This window comes from Acomys russatus, chromosome 28, assembly GCF_903995435.1.
Source record: "Acomys russatus chromosome 28, mAcoRus1.1, whole genome shotgun sequence".
NCBI lineage: Eukaryota > Metazoa > Chordata > Mammalia > Rodentia > Muridae > Acomys > Acomys russatus.
The window spans coordinates 8874758-8896546 of NC_067164.1; the positions used below are offsets into that span (position 1 = coordinate 8874758).

The 21789-nt window shown below is 36.5% G+C and overlaps 1 protein-coding gene across 1 annotated transcript in view; it reads left to right on the forward strand.

Moving 5' to 3' along the window:
- Adgrl3 (adhesion G protein-coupled receptor L3) overlaps nucleotides 1–21789 on the forward strand; it is a 438014-nt gene that overhangs the window by 127853 nt on the left and 288372 nt on the right. The window contains exon 4 of the mRNA XM_051170906.1: nucleotides 9031–9140. Within this exon, the coding sequence (XP_051026863.1) occupies nucleotides 9031–9140 (110 nt within the window). The remainder of the gene's footprint in view (nucleotides 1–9030; nucleotides 9141–21789) is intronic.

Below are 21789 nucleotides of genomic sequence, written 5' to 3' on the forward strand. Positions count from 1 at the left end.
AAGCCGCACACTGTAGACTGAGTGGACTCAGGAGATACAGAGCTGATTGCATGGTGTGAGGAAGGGCACAGGAGGCTATAGGAAGTAGAAGAGGAGGGTTTATAGAACAGGTTACCAGCCACATCATCTGCTTTTATACATGCTGGCATGTCTTGTCTAATGATAACTTGCTTGCCTTTCTCCATGACTTAGTGCATGCTGCCTTCAATGCAGATAAAGCACAATGGTAGGAGTTTGCCCTGTTGTTACCATCTGAGAGTGTCTTTGGATTCAAAGCTTTTTCATAATGTTAAGCACATTTATATAGAATAATAATATTTTCTTTCACTATACCTACTTATACTCCACTATCTTTACTTTATTGAACAGATATATTTTTACCATTATCTGTCTATAGCGAGGTCTTCTTCAAAGCTAGAAATATTTGAGTCTTTCTGCTTCTGGGTTAACTCACTCATTATGATCATTTCTAGCTCAATCCATTTGTCCACAAATGTCAAGAATTCCTTGTTTTTAATAGCTGAGTAGTATTCCATAGTGTAAATGTACCACAGTTTCTTTATCCACTCTTCTACTGAGGGACACTTAGGCTGTTTCCATGTTCTGGCTATTATGAATAAGGCTGCTATGAACATGGTTGAGCAAATTTTCTTGTTGTGTGCTGGAGCATCTTCTGGGTATATTCCAAGGAGTGGAATAGCTGGGTCTTGAGGGAGCCCTATTCCCTGTTTTCTGAGATAGCACCAGATAGATTTCCAAAGTGGCTTTACAAGTTTGCATTCCCACCAGCAATGAAGGAGTGTTCCTCTCTCTCCACATCCTTGCCAGCATGTGGTGTCACTTGAATTTTTGATCTTAGCCATTCTGATGGGTGTAAGATGGAATCTCAGAATTGTTTTGATTTGCATTTCCCTGATGACTAAGGAGGTTGAGCATTTCTTTAAGTGTTTCTCAGCCATTTGATATTCCTCTGTTGAGAATTCTCTGTTTAGTCCCAAGCCCCATTTCTCAATTGGGTTATTTGGTTTGGTGGTGTTTAAATTCTTGAGTTCTTTATATATTTTGGATATTAGACCTTTGTCAGATGTAGGGTTGGTGAAGATCTTTTCCCAGTCTGTAGGCTGTCACTTTGTTCTCTTGACAGTGTCTCCTGCCTTACAGAAGCTTCTCAGCCTCATGAGGTCCCATTTATTAATTGTTGCCATTAAGGCCTGGGCTGTTGGTGTTCTGTTCAGGAAGTTGTCTCCTGTGCCAATATGTTCCAGGCTCTTCCCCACTTTTTCTTCTAAGTGACTTAGTGTCTCTGGTTTTATGTTGAGGTCTTTAATCCACTTGGATTTGAGTTTTGTGCAAGGTGACAATTATGGGTCCAGTTGCATTTTTTTTACACATAGGCATCCAGTTAGACCAGCACCATTTGTTGAAGATGCAATCCTTTCTCCATTGAATGGATTTGGCTTCTTTGTCAAAATCAAGTGACCATATGTGTGTGGATTCAGATCTGGGTCTTCGATTCGATTCCACTGATCAACTAGCCTGTTGCTGTGCCAGTACCATGCTGTTTTAATTACTATTGTTTTATAGTATAGTTTGAGATCAGGTATGGAGATTCCTCCGGAGGACCTTTTATTGTACAAGATTATTTTAGCTATCCTGGGTTTTTTGTTTTTCCATATGAAGTTCAGAATTGAACTATCAATGTCTTTCACACATACTCTGGTGCCTCATATTTGACCATGTCCCCTGGAGGGGGAGACCTGGTGGCACTCAGAGGAAGGATAGCAGGCTACCAAGAAGTGACTTGATACCCTATGAGCATATAAAGGGGGAGGAAGTCCCCTCAGGCACAGTCATAGGGGAGGGGAGTAAGGAGAAAATGGGAGGAAGGGAAGAATGGGAGGATACAAGGGATGGGATAACCATTGAGATGTAACAAGAATTAATTAATAAAAAAAAAGGAAAAAAACAAAGCTAGAAATAATACGTTTGTTCAAAAATGGAGACGGTTTTGAGTTGCAGCATAACTTCCTTCATATAATTATTTATTATTATTCAAATTAATCTAGAGAAATTTAATTAAAACTGTTCAGAAATAAAATGTATTGACACGATTATTCGGTGGGAGGGAGGAAAGTGCATTTTCCTAAACTACATAGCTGCTCTTTGCTTTATTTTACCTTGAACCCAAGTGACAAGAATGCTTTGTTTAATTATCTATAAAATTATTTAAAATAGTTTGAATTCCTAAGTAAACACTTATGAGATTTAATTTTTGGAGCAGCCATTTTTATATTTTATTATTATTTGATTGCTCTTAGTTTAAGTAGTAAATATCGTATCCTTCAGGTGTTATATCTTCATTAGGTTACCTGTTGCTTTTAAGCATCAAAATAATCACGATATATGCACATAAACTATCAGAACATGGCATCACAAATTTCCTTTTACTTGTTTCTCAAAATGTTGTTAGTTCAAATGGTTACTTAAGCGGGAATGGCAATTTCGAAAACATTGCAAGCCCGTGTCTACCTCAAACATTCTCCTAATTAAGCGACATAATTAGCTGAATACTAAAGTCTACTTAGGAATTTATAAATGCGTTTGACTAGTAATGTTTGGATGTTAGTTATCAATTTTTAAATGTTCCTTTTAATTAAACAATCCACAAACAAAGGACACTACGGCTCAATCAATAGGGGCTTGTTTTGCAAGCATGAGGAAGCTGAGTTGGACCCTGGGACCTTCGTAAAGAGTCAAGCATGGTAAAAGGCAAAGACCAGGTAACTTAGCTGCTTAGGGGTTAAGATATTTTTAGGACTAGATAGATGTTTTAAGTTGATAGAGAGGAGATATGATAGATATTGATTTACATTCAGAATTTTAGACTTACCACAATAGAAAGGATGTTTTCTTCAAAGCTGCCAAACAAAAATAGCCAAAACACTATGAATGTAACATACACACACACACATATATTTTTTCCTGATTGTTTCGTGGTTCATCTTGCTGCAGATAATTTGTTGTAGATATGTGTAATAATATAATATATATGTAAATAATATTTAATAAAAATTGTAATTAAAATGAAAATTGTCCAATAATATAAATGTATATGTAAAAAATAAAATAATAATAATAACTATAAAAGAGTCAGACATGGGAGCACTCCAGTCATCCCAGGCATAATGCTGCTGGGAGGCAGAGACATGGCCTGAAAGCTTATGAGCTAGGCAGGCTCTTCAGCGTAGTACAATCCCAGGTCAGTGAGAAAACCTGTCTCCAGGAAAAGTTGAAAGTACCTGAAGACTAAGACCTGAGGTTTCCTTTGACCTGCCCATATATGTTAACCACACTTATACCTGAACCTCACCCAAAGAAACACACACACACACACACACCACACACACACACACACTTTTAGAGTAAAGTATATGATTTTTCCATTGTTCTTTGTTGCCTCTTAAAACTTAAAGATAAGATCCTATTGATGAGCACATCAAACACTTTAAACACAGGACTTGGAAGATTACCTTACATAGTACATTGAGGAGTTGTGCAAGCTGCCAAGGGGTGAAAACAATCAATTTTCCTACCTAGTTGTAAAGCTTACAAACCACAATAATGACCAAGATTTTCCCAAAGGTACAGTAGAGACACCTACAGCTTGGAAGCAAGCAGCAGTTGTTTAATTGGTATTTTAGCCTTGTCAATATGAGGAAATGTTTCGCATGGTGCTATAATTCTAGCCAAATATACATATCTGGCAAGATCCTAGAGTCTAGCAGTGAACGTACTACGCGACTTTCCTAAACCGGCATAATTTCTACCTGTACTGTGATGCAAGGCTTGCAATCAGATATGAGGAATACAGAAATCACCATTTGAATTACACAAGAATCTTAAGCCTATACATCTCCACTTTATACTTACTTTTGGATTATGTTTAAGAGCTATTTTTCATCACTTTAGTTGTGTATATGTGGGGAGGCAGAGAATATTTGCAAATAAAAGCAGATGCTTAAGAAGTCCAGAAGCATCAGGTCCTGGACCTAGAGTCCCAGGCAGTGAAAGCCATCTAACATAAGTGCTGGAATCCAACCCCAGGTCACATGGAAAGCCGCAAGTGCTCTTGACTGCTCAGCTCTCTCCCCATTCCCCTTCAATTATTTTAATAACATTCAAGTGAAAATAATATATGTAGTACATGCGCACACATATGCATACATACATACAGAGAAAGCCATTTAATATTTAATGTGTTTTGGCCCTTTATTAAACATCACTGTGTAAAAGCTGAAGAAATTTTTCCTCAAGTACCATGAAATTTTTTTTTGCACGTTGAAATAATTTTCTTAATATACCATACAAATTAAATGTCTCTTTTTATTCTCAATGTGCTATCCTGTCTCTATTTGGTATCTTGTTTATAAAGTTTAGTTTGGAAACTCAAAACTATTTTTTTTTTCAAAGTAAATAACTCTATGACACCCTTCACCTTAGGCCCAGATATGCTATAGAAAACATTTTTGTAGCTCAGAGAACAAAGGAGTGTTTTTCATCAATCTCATGAAACACCATGAAAATTACCTCTAAGTTAACAACGAAAAAAATAAGATAGCACAAGAAAGTCCAGAAAATAGATTCAGTTATTAAAGTCCTTCTTAGTTAGCACTTGGGAAAGGGGACATGCGAGGCACTTAGGAAAGATATAAGCATACAAAATATATATTAACATACCTTGTAACCCATATTTCCCAAATATATTTATTAGCACAGCATATAGTATGGAAGCATTGTATGAAATAATATATATGTAGTATACATTACAGGAGGGTTGTATGAAATAAACCTGCATATGATAGGAAACATATTTTAGCATTCTATGTAATATAACCGGTTCTGTGGCTGATAGTTGTTCACTCTTCTAGAAAGCAGGATTACTGTCAGTGCACTGCAGGTAATGAATTCAATAGACACTTCAAGTTCTGTGGCTCACTCTACATCCAAGTGAAGGTCGTCAAGCTTCCAAATGGTGCCATATGCACATGGTAATAAAATAACGCAGATTCCATTCCATTTATTTTTAGTTGAAAATATTCATAATTCTAAAGAGCAAATGTTACAGATTTCAACAATGGAAAGATTGTGGCTTAGAAGTCACTGTTACACTTCATACACTGTTACAGTACTGAAAGTGTTTTCTCTGTGGATTTGTTCATATTAAAGCCCAATTCCAGGGCTACCAACCCAATAATCTTACTGAAAGAAAGAGCATACAATGGAGGTTGCCTATCTCTTCAGGTGTGGTAGGAAGAGACAGATCCTGATCAAAGGATGCAAAGTTTTAGAAATACAGGATGCTGGAGATCATGTTTGCAGAATGGTGGCCTTGCTTATGTGTTCTGAAGTTTGCAATGAGAATAGGCCACCATTTCTTCAGATAGAGAAAGATGTGAGTCTGGTAGATGATCATATATTCATAAGAATGATATGTGGGGAAACCAATTTATTACTTGTACACATATTAAAAGATTACAGAATATATCTTACATGTCTTTCATTAGTTAATAAACTGGTAAAATGACATCAACTAAAAGTAATGCAACATAGGATATATGTAAACATTTCTAAGTTTAGATTACTATGAGAAAGGCTTTTTACCAAAAGTCTTGGATTTATCCTAGAATACACAATAGAAAGTAGTATTCTTGTGAGAAAGAACTTGTCAAGTATTTGGAAGTTTTATTTTGCCTTTTTGTTTGTTTTTTAATGTTCATTCTTACATAGTTTTATTTTTATATATTTACTTTTAAATTTACATTTGTGTTTGCTTATTTTTAAATAATCTGTAATTATATCATTCCCCCATATTTTTCTTTTCTCCACAGCCTACCATGTACCCCACTTGTCTTCGTTCAAATTCATAACCATTTTTTTAGTTGTTAGTGATCCATACATACACCCAAAGTCACTGTTACACTTCATACACTGTTACAGTACTGAAAGTGCTTTCTCTGTGGATTTTTTCATATTAAAGCCCGATTCCAGGGCTATCTGCTGAGCATGTTTAGTTTTGCTTGTACATATATGATTTCAGAGCTGACATCTTGGTACTGGATAAACAATTGATCTGCTCAACCCCGAGGAAGAACATTTCTCCTGTTCTTTGCTTTTCTTAGTTGCCTGGAGTTAACAATCCTTAATGATAAATTTGTTAAAACTCCAGTTTTAGGAATTTTGGGTTTGAGTTTTTTTTTTTAGATTTTATTTCTGGTAGGTTGGTTGGTTGGTTGGTTGAATTAGGTTTTGGTGGATTTTTAATTTCTTTTTATCTTTTAGAATTCTTCATGACATTTATCAGTGTCAGCTTCTAATGGCATTGGTATTATAGTAGACATGATTTTCAGATAAACTATCTAATAAAAACAATACTGCAAATAATATCAATGTAAATAATCCCAGACATTTTATGATTAGGGTGTTTTCTTTTTGTTTCTGGATTAAAGTTTATTTGAACACACTATTGCAGTTTTTATACTTTATTGTAAATTTAAAAGTATCTGGAGTATAAGAGTTAAAGAATATTGGAAAACATTTTTAATATATCTATATTAAAAGTAAGCAATGATACATACTTTATCACATAAGAACATTTGATTAATTTATTTCATCCTTTGTGGATAATATTAAAATGACTTTACTTAAGACTTTGAAATTACTGTAAAAGTACGAATTGTTCAAAAACTTTTGACATAAATTTAAATTAATTTCTTTTGGTTCACAGTGGCTGAAGTAGAAAACTAAGTGAAAAGAGTTCTCCAGTTTTGGTTTCCAAATCTAGCATGTCTCCAAAACATTTAAGCATCCAATGCTATGATTAGGATGTGTCTTTTATGAAGTTTATAATGTACCTTAGGTAAAGAGAGCATTCCACAGATTCCAACATGCTTTTCTTCCTTTGCTATTCACAGCACTTTGTACCAGAATAGTAAATTATTACAAGAATAGAAATTGTAACATACGTCCTGTTTTACATAACACATAGTGCATGCACCTCTTCTCATTAACTACAAGCTCATCTTAGATGTACGTTATGTAAGATAAAAGGGTAACTAAAACTAGATAAATAATCTACATGTAATTTGTGTAATATGTGAACTTGTTATTGGTTTCACTACAAACACCCTGTGATTTAATGTGATAGATATTCTGTGGTTGGATTTTCTTTGTAATAGGGAAGCAGTGTTGTTTTTCACAAAGCTACTCCAGCACAGTGTGCGGTTATCCTGCATGCTAAACGACAGTCACATTTACCTTAATATTAAGATACAGTTGCCTGTTTGGGAGAGCAGATGGCACATCTAGAGAAAAGAACATTAGTATTTGTTAACTCTTTGGGTTAAGTGCTTGGCTGAATATGGTCCTTTTTCACTTGGATTAATCTTTGACTCATAACAAAAATATATTTTTCAGCTTGAGACAGCCAATAATTACTCCGTTTTAATTTGGGACTAAATAAAATCCTCCTTAAACCTGAGAAGTGATAGCCTCAAGTAGATAACATTTTTTTTTTTTTTTTGGCTCTAAATCAAATTGGATCCTGTGCCAAGCATGGATTGCATCAAGGAGTGAAGCATTTAAGAAAGTGTTAAGAGCCAGGCATGATGGCACATTTCTTTAATCTTGGCACTCAAGGAGGAGGAGGCAGAGGGGATCGCTGTGTGTTCGAGGCCAGCCTGGTCTATACAGCGAGAACAGAACAGCCAAGGCTATGCAGAGAAACCCTGTCTTTAAAAATCAGTCACTAACAACAAAAAACAAACAAACAAACAGATAAACAAACAAACAGATAAACAAACAAACAAAAAGGCCATAAGAAAACCTAGCACTAATGTCAGGCTGAAGTTGTCTACATACCTGAAATAAGTAATGAAGAACATAAAACAGAATAGTCAGTGTGTCCATCCCATACACACCATGCCAATCTTATGGCCTTTTGAAACCCTTAACGCTAGTTTACTAATGGACAAATCATGGAACCTGGGAAGTTTCTGAGAAAATGTACAGTATTGAGGCCTCTATGAGCTAGACTCTTGTTCAGAGGCAATTGAATTTAATTATATGCATTTTTCCTCAAGGATAAATCATCCCAAATTGGTTTAATCCACTTACCATGCATGCGCCTGAGTTTGGATTTGTTATAATAGTATGTTTTCATTCTTTTCGGAAATGTAAAGTAATATTATTGAATTATGTAATATTAATATAAATGACATGTAATCTATGATGTTGGTGTCATTATTAGATGGAATGAAAAGAATCCGGTATTTAAAATGGTATTACTTAGGCAGTTAAAAGCAAATATGAAAAATAAAGATATTTTATATTTAAGTGATAAGTTTAAGACATGCACATAGGTGCATGTGCTTACATGTGTGCACATTCCAAGATGTCAGAAGAATTGATTTTCTCCTTTTACCTTATGAGTGTTGGCAATCAAAGTCAATTCACCAGGCTTGACCCCAAACAACATAACCAGATGAACCATTTCATTGGTCCTTAAATACTAAGTTTTTACTGGACGAAGGTCTCAAGTATAACTTTTCACTTATATACAAAGTATTTTATCACATTCATTGAATATTTACAACTGTCTAATAAGATATTTCATTATATTCTGTTAAGTATGGTTTTTGAAATGGGAGTGGGTCATTCATCTTTTAAAAAAAATTCCCAGTATTCTATTGCCAGTGCCCTATGAATGACATTGCATTGCTTCCGCAATACTTAAGTGGTACATCAAAAGTTTGCCCTACTCAAGCAAGTGTATGTTACTGTAGGCACAGATCAAGGATTTGTGTTTTAATTTTTAAAGCACACTGTAGGTCCTCCTTTAATAAGTCTGAAGTCCTCAGTCAGCAAAGCCTTGTTTGAGTCTATGTAATTGGAAAGAAAATAACATCGGTGTTGGTGCTTGTGATGATTTAAGGTTGCATAAATTTACTCTTTCTTTCTTTCTTTTGATTTCAGATGCAATAACAGAACCCAGTGTGCAGTGGTGGCAGGTCCTGATGTTTTTCCAGACCCATGTCCAGGAACTTATAAATACCTTGAAGTGCAGTATGAATGTGTCCCTTATAGTATGTATATTCCTATACTTTTCTTTTTAAAGATATTGCTCTTTAACTTGTTGACAAATTCTCTGTGGTGGCATATAAAATCATATAAATATTAAGAAGGTGACAGATGTGACATGTACAAATTCATACACTTCCTTCATTGCACGTCCTCACAGCATCTAACTATGATGATGTGTAATTTCGATGATCCTGTACATGAGTGCCTATATTAACAATGTTTTTAATGCAAGAACACGCCATGCATGGAAAAGCACAGAGGATGTGGTAGGTTCACTCTGAGTCTCTGCAAGATTGAGCAAGTAGAAGCTGAAGGTAAATTTTATACACTTATATGCAAAATAACATCAAAATCGGTCCTTTTTTTTTCAGTGATTAAAGTAATCATATCTAAGTTTTACATACTGTCAACCAACTGAAAATCAAAAGCATATCCATTCCCAGGGCTCAGACTGAAGAGTACATGGAGGCCATGAATTAAGAAGCACTTCAGAATATATTTTATACAATCCCAAGGAGTATGTCTGCAGCCTTTAGATCAGTCATGATGTAGAACAGCAATGGTTTTTTTTTCTTCAGGAGTAATGAAGAATGAAATAATCTAAAATGGAGCAATTTCTGACTTTTTATCCCAAAGGAAGATTCACCATCAGAGAAGATTTTTTTTTAATCTTACTAGTTAATTATTCATGGGGTTTTTGTAGTGAAAATCACACAGGAAATCCTGTAGTCTCCTGTTAGATATTCAGCTCCTGCCAGAGATAGAGAACACCTGGGATCATAAACAAATCCCAGGTTCCAACTTCCTTTGATGTCTCAGAAGGAGAAAAATATCTGGGGATCAGCAGGTTTACTGTGCCAAGAGACAGCTCTGAGCTTGCTCATCCATGCTTATTTCAAGAAACAGCACATTACTCATGAGCTGGAAGTGTGCACACTTCAAAAATAGAGAGAACTTTGGCCAACAAGAAATGAAGTCTAATTTAGAAATAATAATGAAGCAGGATAAAATTTCATTTGGAGTCATTATGACATGTGAATGGTTAGAAATGAGTGAATTTCATGTACTAACATTCTTTGTTCAGAAAAATGAATTTCAGTGTATAGGTTTACTGAACTCTCAGTTGTGTTTCATAAATTATTATCTCTACAGGGGCCTCTGTGAAAAGATAAGACTCCTGCTGACCATTTTTTTTTTTGTTGTTGTTGTTGAACAGTGATATTTGAGGAAACGAAATGCATAAACCATCTTTGAACTGAGACAATTCTACGTTGTTTGCATAATGAGATCTTGGTGAAATATGTAGAATGCAGTTCTAGAAAGACATTTTATGAAAAATACACAATAGGTGAGATTTCATTTCTAAAATAGTCCTACAAACCCTACATTAATACTCTAAATTTCAGATTTCAAGACATAAAAGATAAAATGTCAGATTGTAGGGTTTTTTAAAAATCATTTGTTAAAAAAATGAGATAGTTCATAGCTAGCTGTCTGTTCAGTCTCCTGTATTTCATCAGCTTTCTTTTAGGATCACAACCCTAAAGCCTCTGCAAGATTTATTCTGAAATATCCTCTGCAGAAATAACTTCCATATAAATAAGAAGTTGCTCACACACATTTTCATAAAAAGATGTGCTTTTCCATGTTTGCCTTTTCTCTCATAAATTTTCAAAGATGGAAAACATGATTCTTTAATATCTATATTTGGAGGTTTCTGATAATCATAAAATTTTCTGGCTGCTATAAAAATATTTCTTATTACATTAGTCATCTGGTTGTTTTCATAATGAATGATTACATAGTAAAGCATACTTGCTAGCTACTCTATATCATATGAATGCGTAACATATCTGCATCATATTTAAGTTATCATCTATATATTTGACTTAAAGGGTTATGCAGAATTGAAATGCAGTTAATGACCTTAATATGAATTTAGAAAGAAACTCCCCCATAGAAGGCATAAACGGGGCCTGGCATGCTGCTCAGTTGATAGAATGCTCACTGAGGATGCATAAAGCCATGGGTTTCTCCCTAGAACACCATAAACCATGCGTACTGGTCCTTCCTTGTAATACAAACACTGGGGAGAGGAGACAGGAGGATCAGAAGTTCAGAGTGATCCTTAAGTACATAGTAGGGGCAGAGCCGGCCTGAGATATGGAAACTGCCTCTCTTGTTGGCAAGTTGCATTTCTTTACCAGGACGATGATGTAAACAGGTCAGGGGTCTAATAATACAACCTGATTACCTTAAAATAGCTGCTTTCTCAGTCCATGGAAACATTAACATGTTCTGTCTTTCCTCCTGTAAGAGGCCTTCCATGATCTCTTAATAGGTCCTGCTTTAGATCATTGCCCAAACTCGTTCTCTGAAACGTGAGATGCACACGTTTTCCCAGTGCTGGAGTCACTTACTTAGCATCAATAAGATTTATTGATGCCATCACATGCCATTAATCCCATGGGCTAAAGGTTAACATACATTAGTGTGTTCATTCTCACAAGAACCTCCCTAGGAATTATGAAGATCACCATTTTACTGCAGAGGAACCTTATGCTCCTCAGCATGTTAGACACATGCTCTGGGTGCAGTGTAACTACAATAAGTCAAAGTCACAGCTGAGACATTATCTGCCTCCAATACCCATCCTTAGGAGCTGTAATAGTTAACCTCATGGGTTTTTTTTTTTATATTCTTACATATTCTTTGATATTTATTTCCTATCTTCCCACTCAGTTATGCCATATAGTGAAACCAAGTGTTTCACAGATCCAGTCCTGCCTTCTTAACCTCTTAGCTATTCATTACAGAGTTTGCGTTCCTTGGAGTAATGAAATCATTGCAAGTTTGTTTTTCCAAACACTTCATAAAACTGCAGAGTATAAACTAGTTTGTGTCTCATTAAAAATGTTACCTATAACTTATAATGAGCTTCTTTTCTATAGTGAATTAAGAAATTGATTTTAGGTGTTTGTATTAGGGAAAACTTTGAAATTTGCTGAGGTTAGGGTAACTCTAGAGTTATAGTTTAATCTCTGTGTTTGATATTTTCACTTAACAGGTAAACAAACAATCCACAGAAAGACATAGCCTATTCTCTAAGCAAATGGATATTTCTAGTTCCATTTCAAACCCAAGACCATAAGCTGGGGCTCCATCTGTAAAATGCTTGATTTCTAAGACTAAGGACCCAAGTTCAAATTACTTACACTTGCACTTGGTGCTGTCCAGGAAGGTGGAGAAAGGCAGATCCCTGGCACTCCCTGGTGAGCCGGCCTGGACTTTTAAGTAAGTTTCAGGCTGGAGAGAGAATCTGTTTAAAGAAGGAGCAGGAGGAGGAGAAAGAGAAGGAAGAGGAGGAGGTGTATGAGGAGGATGAGGAGGAGGAAGAGAATGAGGAGGAGGAGGAGGAGGACATGAGGAACAACCAGCAAGGTTATCCTCTGACAATAATACAATAAACATTTGTACACAAATCTATTCATACCCGACATACACATACACTCACAGACATATGAGTGCCAATGAACCACACACACACACTTGCCCATATGCACCCATGAAGAACACAAGCTGTGTAATATAAATCTACATCTGTGCTGCATCGTGGAATTCTATGCATGACAAGGTTAAGACTGTTGTCTTGTAATGCTACAATGAATCTGTAAAGTTCCTCTTGCCTGGTACATTTACTGTACATTTTATGTGATTGGATGTGTTCAGATACACAAATACTATTTTGCTACAACTTCAAACCTTACTTAGTCTATACAACATGTCATTATTCTACAATACACAGTATATATAGCATATAGGGATGTCAGAGGTTCTATTGTCTGGGTTTCTGTAAGTTTACTCAGTGACATGCACACAACCACAGATGAAATAATGATTCATTTCTTTAGGAAGTACCATCATTGTTAAGTGAAAAGCAGTAAATTTGTAGCTATAAAAGTTTTCTTTTTAATCATTGGTAGGAAGAAGAAATCTCATTGCTGATTTTCTTTCATTGGGCACATTAATGGCATACTATCTAGTTTTCTATTGCCATGATGAACAACATGGCTAAGCAGCTTACAGAGGAAAGGTTTTATTTCATTTTGCAGCTGACATTTCATCATGAAGGAAGGGCAGGGCAGGAATTCAGGCCAGGAACCTGGAGACAGAAACTAAAGAAGAAGGAAGCTATGGAGAAATGCTACTAACTTCTTCTTTAAGCCTGGCTCAGCCTGCTTTCTTATAACACCAAAGAGGAACTGCACAGGAATGGAATTGTTCATAGTGGTCTGGATCCTCCCACATCAATCATTAATTAAGAAAGTGCCCTATAAACTTGCCTACACAAAACCGGATGGAGACATTTTGTCAATTGAGATTCCCGTATCTTGTGTCAAATTGACTCAAACTAACCAGGAAACCTTGTGTGCAATTCACAAGCAAATAATGAGTCCTTAACATTTGTTTGTGTTTGTGTGTGTGTTTGTGTGTGTGTGTGTGTGTGTGTGTTGTGTACCCACATGCACATAACCATGCATATGTGGAGATCAAAGGATAATTTGTGGGAACCTATTTTTGTCTTCTACCATATGGATCTAGGAATTACACTCAGGTCATCAGGTTTGGCAGCAGGTAGCTAGATTCCCTAAGCCTTTTGGCTGGTCCAGAAAGATTTATTTTTATTTATATCTGTGTGTGTGTGTGTGTGTGTGTGTGTGTGTGTGTGTGTGTGTGTGTTTGCCACATATGTGGATGTGCCTGTGGAGACCAGAATGTGTTAGGTGCCTTAAAGTTGAGGATACAGGCAGTTGTGAACCAACTGATACTGGGAACTGGCATCCGATCTGGAAGAGTAACAGTTGAACCAACTCTTTATAGCATCCAATGCTGATTTTTATACTAAGGTACTTTTCATGGCTAGCAAACCCCTATAGGAGAGTTTATTAATGATAATAGAGGTGATGTAGATTAAAATTCAGCGTTGTCTATTTATTACTTAGGGGAAGTAAAGTAACCAGGGAATGCTTACAAGTGGATGATCAAGCCCATTATAGTGACCATGATCAGTACTCCGCATCTGAACTCTCTTCCCAGCACAACTTATAGTAGTTTAAACAGAATTCTAGGACTCAATGAATAGCAGTTTTACGTAAAACCTTAACCTAATTAATTGAATAATATCACTGGCTTTTAAGGATGTCATTAGGAGAGAAAGAAAGAAAGAAAGAAAGAAAGAGAGAGAGAGAGAGAGAGAGAGAGAGAGAAAGAAAGAAAGAAAGAGGCAGACAGACTACAATGACCTAGTAAGTTTGCTTCTTTGAGTGCTTTGTACTCAGGTTTTTTTTTTTTTTTTTCACATTCACTAAAGTTATATTTAACCTTTACTAAGTCATCTTAAGTTGTTCTGTCCTTTCTTGTCTGTGTTCACAGGTATCTAATGAAATTTGGGACAAGTGAATCAAAACATTTCTCTGTTCTTGTCACACCTTAGTTCCATTGTGTCTTTTATAGTGTCTGTGTTTGCTTTTAAGGTCTGATTTTCCTCCTTAGCAGGTATTTTCTTCCCAGGAAATGACCCAAATGCTCAGAGGGTTAAACCTTGCCATTTACCATCATCTCAGCTTTGATCCTTTGTCTCCCTTCCTCTCCAGCTCCCACCCCATCTGACCTGAATTGAGGTTGGAATTGTGGCATCTTCAAGCAGAGCTGCCTTCATTTAGCGCAGTTGCAGGCATCATTTGTGTAAGGGAGAAAACAATAAAGCGATGAACGTCCTATTCCACATATTATGAGGAAGGAATCTTTCCTTTGTACCCTGCTGACAGATCGAGTTTCTCCCTAGCCATGCCGTCCCATGCACTGTACCCACCATGAGTGCCTATCTCCTCTCACAATCCCACTTTTCTTCACAGCTCTTTGTTTCTTCTTTTTAGAAATACAAAGCACACATTACATATTCTCGCAATCTATTATGGAGTTTTTGTTAAGAAATTAAAGGAGGAAATACATAATTTAGAGAACTCCTACACAAGAGCATTTGATTAAAGCAATCTATACTACTTAAGACTTTCCCTCTATTCACAATAGCCATCCTCATAGGGATGTGGATATCGTCTTTATGAAAAGGCATGAATAATGAGTATTATTTGAAATTTGATATTTAAAAATAAATATATAATTTCAGTTGTGTCTCTTTAATAGTAGGAAAATGCATTATGCTTTTAGTGCTAATATTCCAACTTCTTATATGGTAATTGATACATTTAAGAAATTAAATACTTTTTTAAACTAACATTCAAATTGATACATATTTTAATATATACATACTTTTTTAGTATGTTAATCAGTGATTGTATACATTAACTTGCTGTATTGAAATCTGCCAATATTGTTAATTTTTGAAAGATTTATAAATACTAAAACTTATTTCAGTTTCCAATACCTCAATTCATTTTCAGACATACAGTACACATTCAATAAGTATGCATTGAATAATTAAAAGGAAATGAGGTCATATTGAGCCTCAAAAAGTATTATTGTCCATCACTAAAGTTACCAAAAAGAGACTTGATACCCTATGAGCATATACAGGGGGAGGTAATCCCCCTCAAAAACAGTCATAGAGGAGGGGAATAAGGGGAGGGAGGGAGGGAAGAATGGGAGGATACAAGGGATGGGATAACCATTGAGATGTAACAAGAATAAATTAATAAAAAAATGAAAAAAAATAAATACAAGAAACCCATGTCTGCCACTAATATGTTATTAATTTAAATGAAAAGTCTTTAATAAAAGTAAGTATCATAAAAATACTAGGTTTTTAAAATAGATTAATGAACAAATTGTCCTTTCTTTCCTCCCATCCTTTTCTCACTAACTGCAGCCATTTTTCTCTCACACACAAATTTTCTCTTTTTTAATCAGTTTCTTATGCTTAGCACAATCTATAAAGATTTTGGGTTTTTGTTTATTTGTTTGTTTTTTAAAGTTTTTGATGGCTAGTCAATGACTATAATTAAAGTTTGTCAAAATTATAAAGTGCCTATATAAATTCAGGCAGCTTGTTTAAAAACAGGAGCTGCCAGTGGTAATATTCCCTTCTATGTCCTCATTCTTAAAATTCTCCCGTAACTTGTCTGGTTGCTGTGTGTGTGTGCGTGTGTGTGTGTGTGGTGTGTGTGTGTGTGTGTGTATGTGTGTGTATCATTGTAATAATAAATCCAGCAAAAAATCCAAGTTAAATTAGTAGTTAGTGAAACTAACTTTACTATATCATATCATTACATTTACATAAGGCACAAGAATATCAAGTGGGTAAAACCAGTTGATTGAATTTATATGACTTAGTTAATCAGTAACTAAGTTTTTGTTCAAATATTTATCTTTAATTGGATACTCCTGACAGTCACTACTTAAGTGTTTGAATTAAATCCATACTTATGGACTTCTAATTCTGCTGCCATGTGTCTTAATTTAATTTAGTTTCTTTAACATTTAAGGCTTTGTTGTTGAAATGTTGTCCAAAGTTCAGCTGTTGCCAATAATGCGAACACATCGTGTCTCTAGCTTCCAGGAAGAACCCAAGAGGTTCTTTTTTATCATCATTTTATCATCCTCCACGTAATCACATCAGTTTAGAATCAAAGATTGGAAGAGAAACTCCACACGACTTAGTCCTTATTAAAATATTTTATGAATGTATTTGCTCTTAACTGAGCTGATTGCTTTCCTACTTGAGCTAGAACAGAAAGTACTGGAAAATAGAACAGTAAGTGATGTGGAGGGCTGCTTCTAAGTATTTATGGCAAATGCATATTTATAACGTGAGATTCTGCCACATTTTTTCTGACTATGCCTTACCAGGGTCTCCCATTTGTCAGAATGGATAACCTACTGGTTATATGGAATCAAATGTACTTGGTTTTACATTCCGGCTTCAATAGCTACCAGCTGAGTTCTAGTGAAGCAATTTACTAATAGGTTTGGGTTTGACTGGAAGACAAAACTGAAAAGGGACTGAGTGACTTAAAGACAGTTCGGGTTTTCCTTCAAAGAAAAAAAGTGCAGAGAAGTGTCTCTGGTGCCACACTCAGAGCTTAATGTCTACCTACAGGCTGGGCTAAATATAGGGCAGAAAGCGAGGTGGTGGTGGTGCTGGTGGGGAGTTTGAAGTTTCCTTTTGTCTCTCTTTTCAGTTGAGCATTGCTAGAGGTAACTTAGTAGTCAGTTGAGAATGCTAAGTGGTTGATAAACAGCTCTTACCACAGCTATTGCTGGGAGTCCGTAGAGCTCAAAAGATGAGAATCAAATTACTTTGGTTCTGGAGACCAAATTACTCCATTTTGGGAGAATTTCAATAGCTCAGTCAAAATAGAGAAGCCTTATAAAATGTTCTCCTTCTGGATAACAATAGGAAATAAGGACTATAGTCAACTCATAATATGTCTGTCAAACCAGATGGAATATCTGTCAAATATTTTGTATAGTGAGGGTCACACTATACAAACAGTCACATATGTGACATTAAGTATATCATAATCTGTCAGGTTAATATGCCAGTTGCACCCAGATTATTTTCACTGTCTTTAGAGAATCAGTGCCATCCCACCCTGTCTGTGCCTTGGAATTCCATGATGCCCCAAGCATTCCTCTACCATGGTGCAATATCCCTAACAGTCTTCTTTAAGTCTTGATTTTTAAAAAATGATATCAATGAACTCTGAACCTCCCAGAGACTATTACAGATCCATATTCTATATGACTTCACTCTTAAATCAGCTTTTTTTTTTTTCTGTACAGATTGCAATCCTTAACCTCAGATAAATGGATGTCAGGCAAATTTCTTAAGTTTACCCTCAGCTCCTTGGCTTTTGCTTTTCTTTATCACCGGAAAACCCTGATCTGCATTCCCTCTGGACTTGACTGCTGGCATTGGTTGTTACTCAAAACAAACCTTAGCTGTGTAGAGTCTCTGGGCACTGCAGTTTGTTTTTCTTCTTCCTCCAATGTGCTTTGCTCTTGTGGAGTCACATCTACTGTCAGCCTCATTTCCCTTGTGTTTAATAATCTCCCTTCTCTTTAATGGTTGCTAATGTTATCAAATGTGTCAATGTTCTCAATGTGTCCAGGTACCCCGCCCCAGGCATCCTCACTCATTCTTTCAGCAGGTACTTACGGAACACCTCTTTAAATGGGACTTTATGTTCTAACAGTGGAGTGCTAGAACTGAGCAGTGCAAACCTATCTTTTAATGATTGTTTTACGGGTAAACGTTGTTTTAAATCACAAAATAGTGAAATCCTAATCATATGGTTAGAACCTACAGACTCTGTTGCCAGGTAAATTATCTTTTATTTCTTGCAATAGTGTTTAAATTTCCAAAATAATCTCTTTATAAGTAGACCTGTAAGGGAGAATAAGGCATATTTTCAAAAGCGTAAAGGATGAAAACATATTCTCTCTAATTGAAATTTGGCATTATACACAGCAGCTCATTTTAAATCAGTTTCTCTCAGAGAAGTTTCAGAATACAAAATGGTCTTAATGTGACTGCATGGTATTTTGGTCCTCATTTGCCTTCAGTATGGCCTATAATTAAGGCAATTAATGATGACATATGGCAATATCAAGAATTCAACTTTCTCAATATTATGAAAGTGCAATCCTTCTGTGCATATGGTTGGAACCTGAGCATCACGGCCTTTCTCATAAATTTAGTTCAAATTGCCTGAAAAAAAGACAGCAAGCGGACATTTTTAGGGATGGTGGGTGTGCAGTTTTCCTTGATGTGCCCAGCATTGTAAATCAATGCAGTCTAACCACTTGCTTCTTGGAATCCTTAAGACATGCGTTCAAATCCCTGTAGGAGAACTTTGTCAGTTCTAGTACTTAGATCTGCTCGAAATGATTTCGGTGCTCAGTTAACAGGGAGAGTTCAGACATGCCAATAAATCTCTCTCTGCACTCTGAACTCAGCTGCTTTTCTTTACTCTGGATTTCCTTGACTCCTTTTCTCTCTTGTTGTTGTTATCATTTAGACAGCTTATCGACTGTTGTTTCCTCAGGATAACAGCAACAGTTCAGAAGTGAGATCATCGTCACAATTCTCAGAGGTGAAGCAAGAAATATGTTTGTTTGGACAATAAGGCTTTTTTTCCTTCTATTTTTAAAAAACTGAAAAAAAAATATAGCTGGCTATTATACAATGGAATCTAAGAGGACTTTGGTATGGCAGAATTTGATCTTTTTATCTGTTATTAGCTAAGTACCCAAACCAAGCAACTTACATCAAGGAAAGGTTTCATGCCTAAAAAAAAGAAGAGCTTTCTCCATATTAAGACAAACCCAGAATTCCCTCCACATTCTGCTCTATCAGGTACAACCTGATATTTACATTAAATGAATTAAAATACCAAGCTTGAAACACATTTATTATGAACAACAGTTCTGCAATATATGTCATGTAGTAGGTATTCTTTTTAAGAACAGATGATAAATGTAGATTGAGAAACTTGTTAGTCCATGTCTTTAGGGCATTTCTTTAGTCATTGTATTTGGCCCACGTTTTTAAAACTTTTTATTAGGAGGGCATGGTGGCACATGCCTGTAATCCTAGCACTCAGGGAGGCAGAGGCAGGCGAGTCTCTGTGAGTTGGAAGCCAGCCAGGTCTACAAAGTGAGTCCAGGACAACCAGGGCTACAAGAAAAAGCCTGCCTCCCCACAAAAAACAAACAAACAAACAAACAAACAAATGGTTTTTATTGATTACTTGTGAGTTTCACATTATGTACTCCAGTCTCGCTCATCTCCTAGTACCCTCATATTTGCCCTTTGTCCTTGCAAACTCTCCCCCCAAATTTACACACAAATACACAAACAACAACAAAAACAAAGCATAAGAAACATCTAGGCATGGAAGCTATATTATGTCAATGTGTCCCACAGCATATCCCTCTGTCCACACATCTTCACTTCCAAATGTTCATGGAGTCATCTCAGTCTGGCCTGATATCTCTGACTTCTGTGACATCATCAATATTTTACTTTCAACAGAACTCCTCTGGCCCAACCTGTTGCTGCCCTGTGTTATGGAGATCATGTATCCCTGGGTCAGCTGGATGGGGGACCCTTCATGCCTTCCAACTATTTGCAGATGATAGAGATTTTGGTGGTGGGCCAACTCAGAAGCCTGGGTCTGGGCCCAGGTGGCAGCTGATCTGATCAGCTGCCTGCTCTCTTATCTGCACCACCAGGGTGAGCTTTCTAGCATTGCTCTCGCTAGAACTCTAGTGTCACTATTTGCAGGAGGCAGGGTCAAGTCTAATGACCTCAGAGCTGGCTTACTGCCACCCAGACCTCCAGAGGCAGCTCAACTGTGCTGCCCAGTGATGCACGGGACCCACTCTCCAAGTGCAAAGGTCTCAGAGTTACTAGGACAGCTCTCTTGCTCTCATACCCTCAGGACTGACTCACCGGTGGCCAGGCGAGGATTAGGGTTCTCCTGAGTGCTACAGCAGGACTATCTCTTCTGCTCTCCTGACTTTAGGGTCAGCTTTTCCAGCTGGGTAGTGCAAGTGGTAAGTGGGGGGAGGGAGAAAGCGTCACCTCCATATGGAGGCCATCTCACATCAGAGGAATGGCAGCACCAGCATTCCCTTACTCTTGCCCATGGGACTGGCTAACTTGCTTCCCTTTCACCAGGCCAACTCTACTGTGCTGCCCAGGCGATGTACAGGGCCCACTGTCCAGAGCGCTGCAGCTGACAAGTGCCTGAGCCAGCTCAACAGCTTTCATGACCTCAAGGCCAGTTCTCCCGACTGCTGCATTGCGCTCACATTTTTTTATTAGCACTGAATCCAATACACATTTCATGAGTTCGTGATATATATCACTTCCACTGGATGCTGTTCCTTGAGTTAAGAGATGATATTTTCCAAAGTGTTTAATCTTTATCCTCAGGCCGTACCAGTAAGTGTCAATCACTTAAAAGTTCATTTATTATTAATTCTAAAAGGGTTCAGCTTCCAATACCAATTAGCATTGACCTATAAGAAGCATGGCAGCCTTCCTCCCTTTCTTCATTCCTTCCTTCTTTGCACTGTTCCTGCCTTTCTTCTTTCTCTATCTACCTTGTAGAAAGCAGGACTTCCTCCTACGCCCTCCATGAATGTTATGGATGAAGAATCTCAATGTTTACTATAAATATTTCAATTAATTTGATTTTTTCAAAAAATGACTTATTTCACAATACAAGCAATTACCTCAGTGTTGTATTGACTATTCCAATGAGTCATTTATGTAATAGAATTAAAAGTTCCTACAACACAATTAGTGTTAATGAAGGTTTTCTTCAGTTATTTTCATTATGCTGTTTGGCTTATGTGAAAAAACTGAATCATGAAAGTGTGAATGCTAAGCTATTTAAGAAAAATGTGGTGTAACTTCTTATTTAAATTTTTAAAATGGCCTATGTGAATGTTTTTAAGAGTTAACATTTGGCGTTGACTAGTATTCCTCTTTCTTTGAACTGTTTAATGAGACAGTAGGCATCTTAGAAAATCAGAGCTAATTTTCTATTAGTGATGGTTGCTAGGTAACTATTTGATGCAAATTAATCATTAAACATTTAGCAGCTTATCTCTGATTGG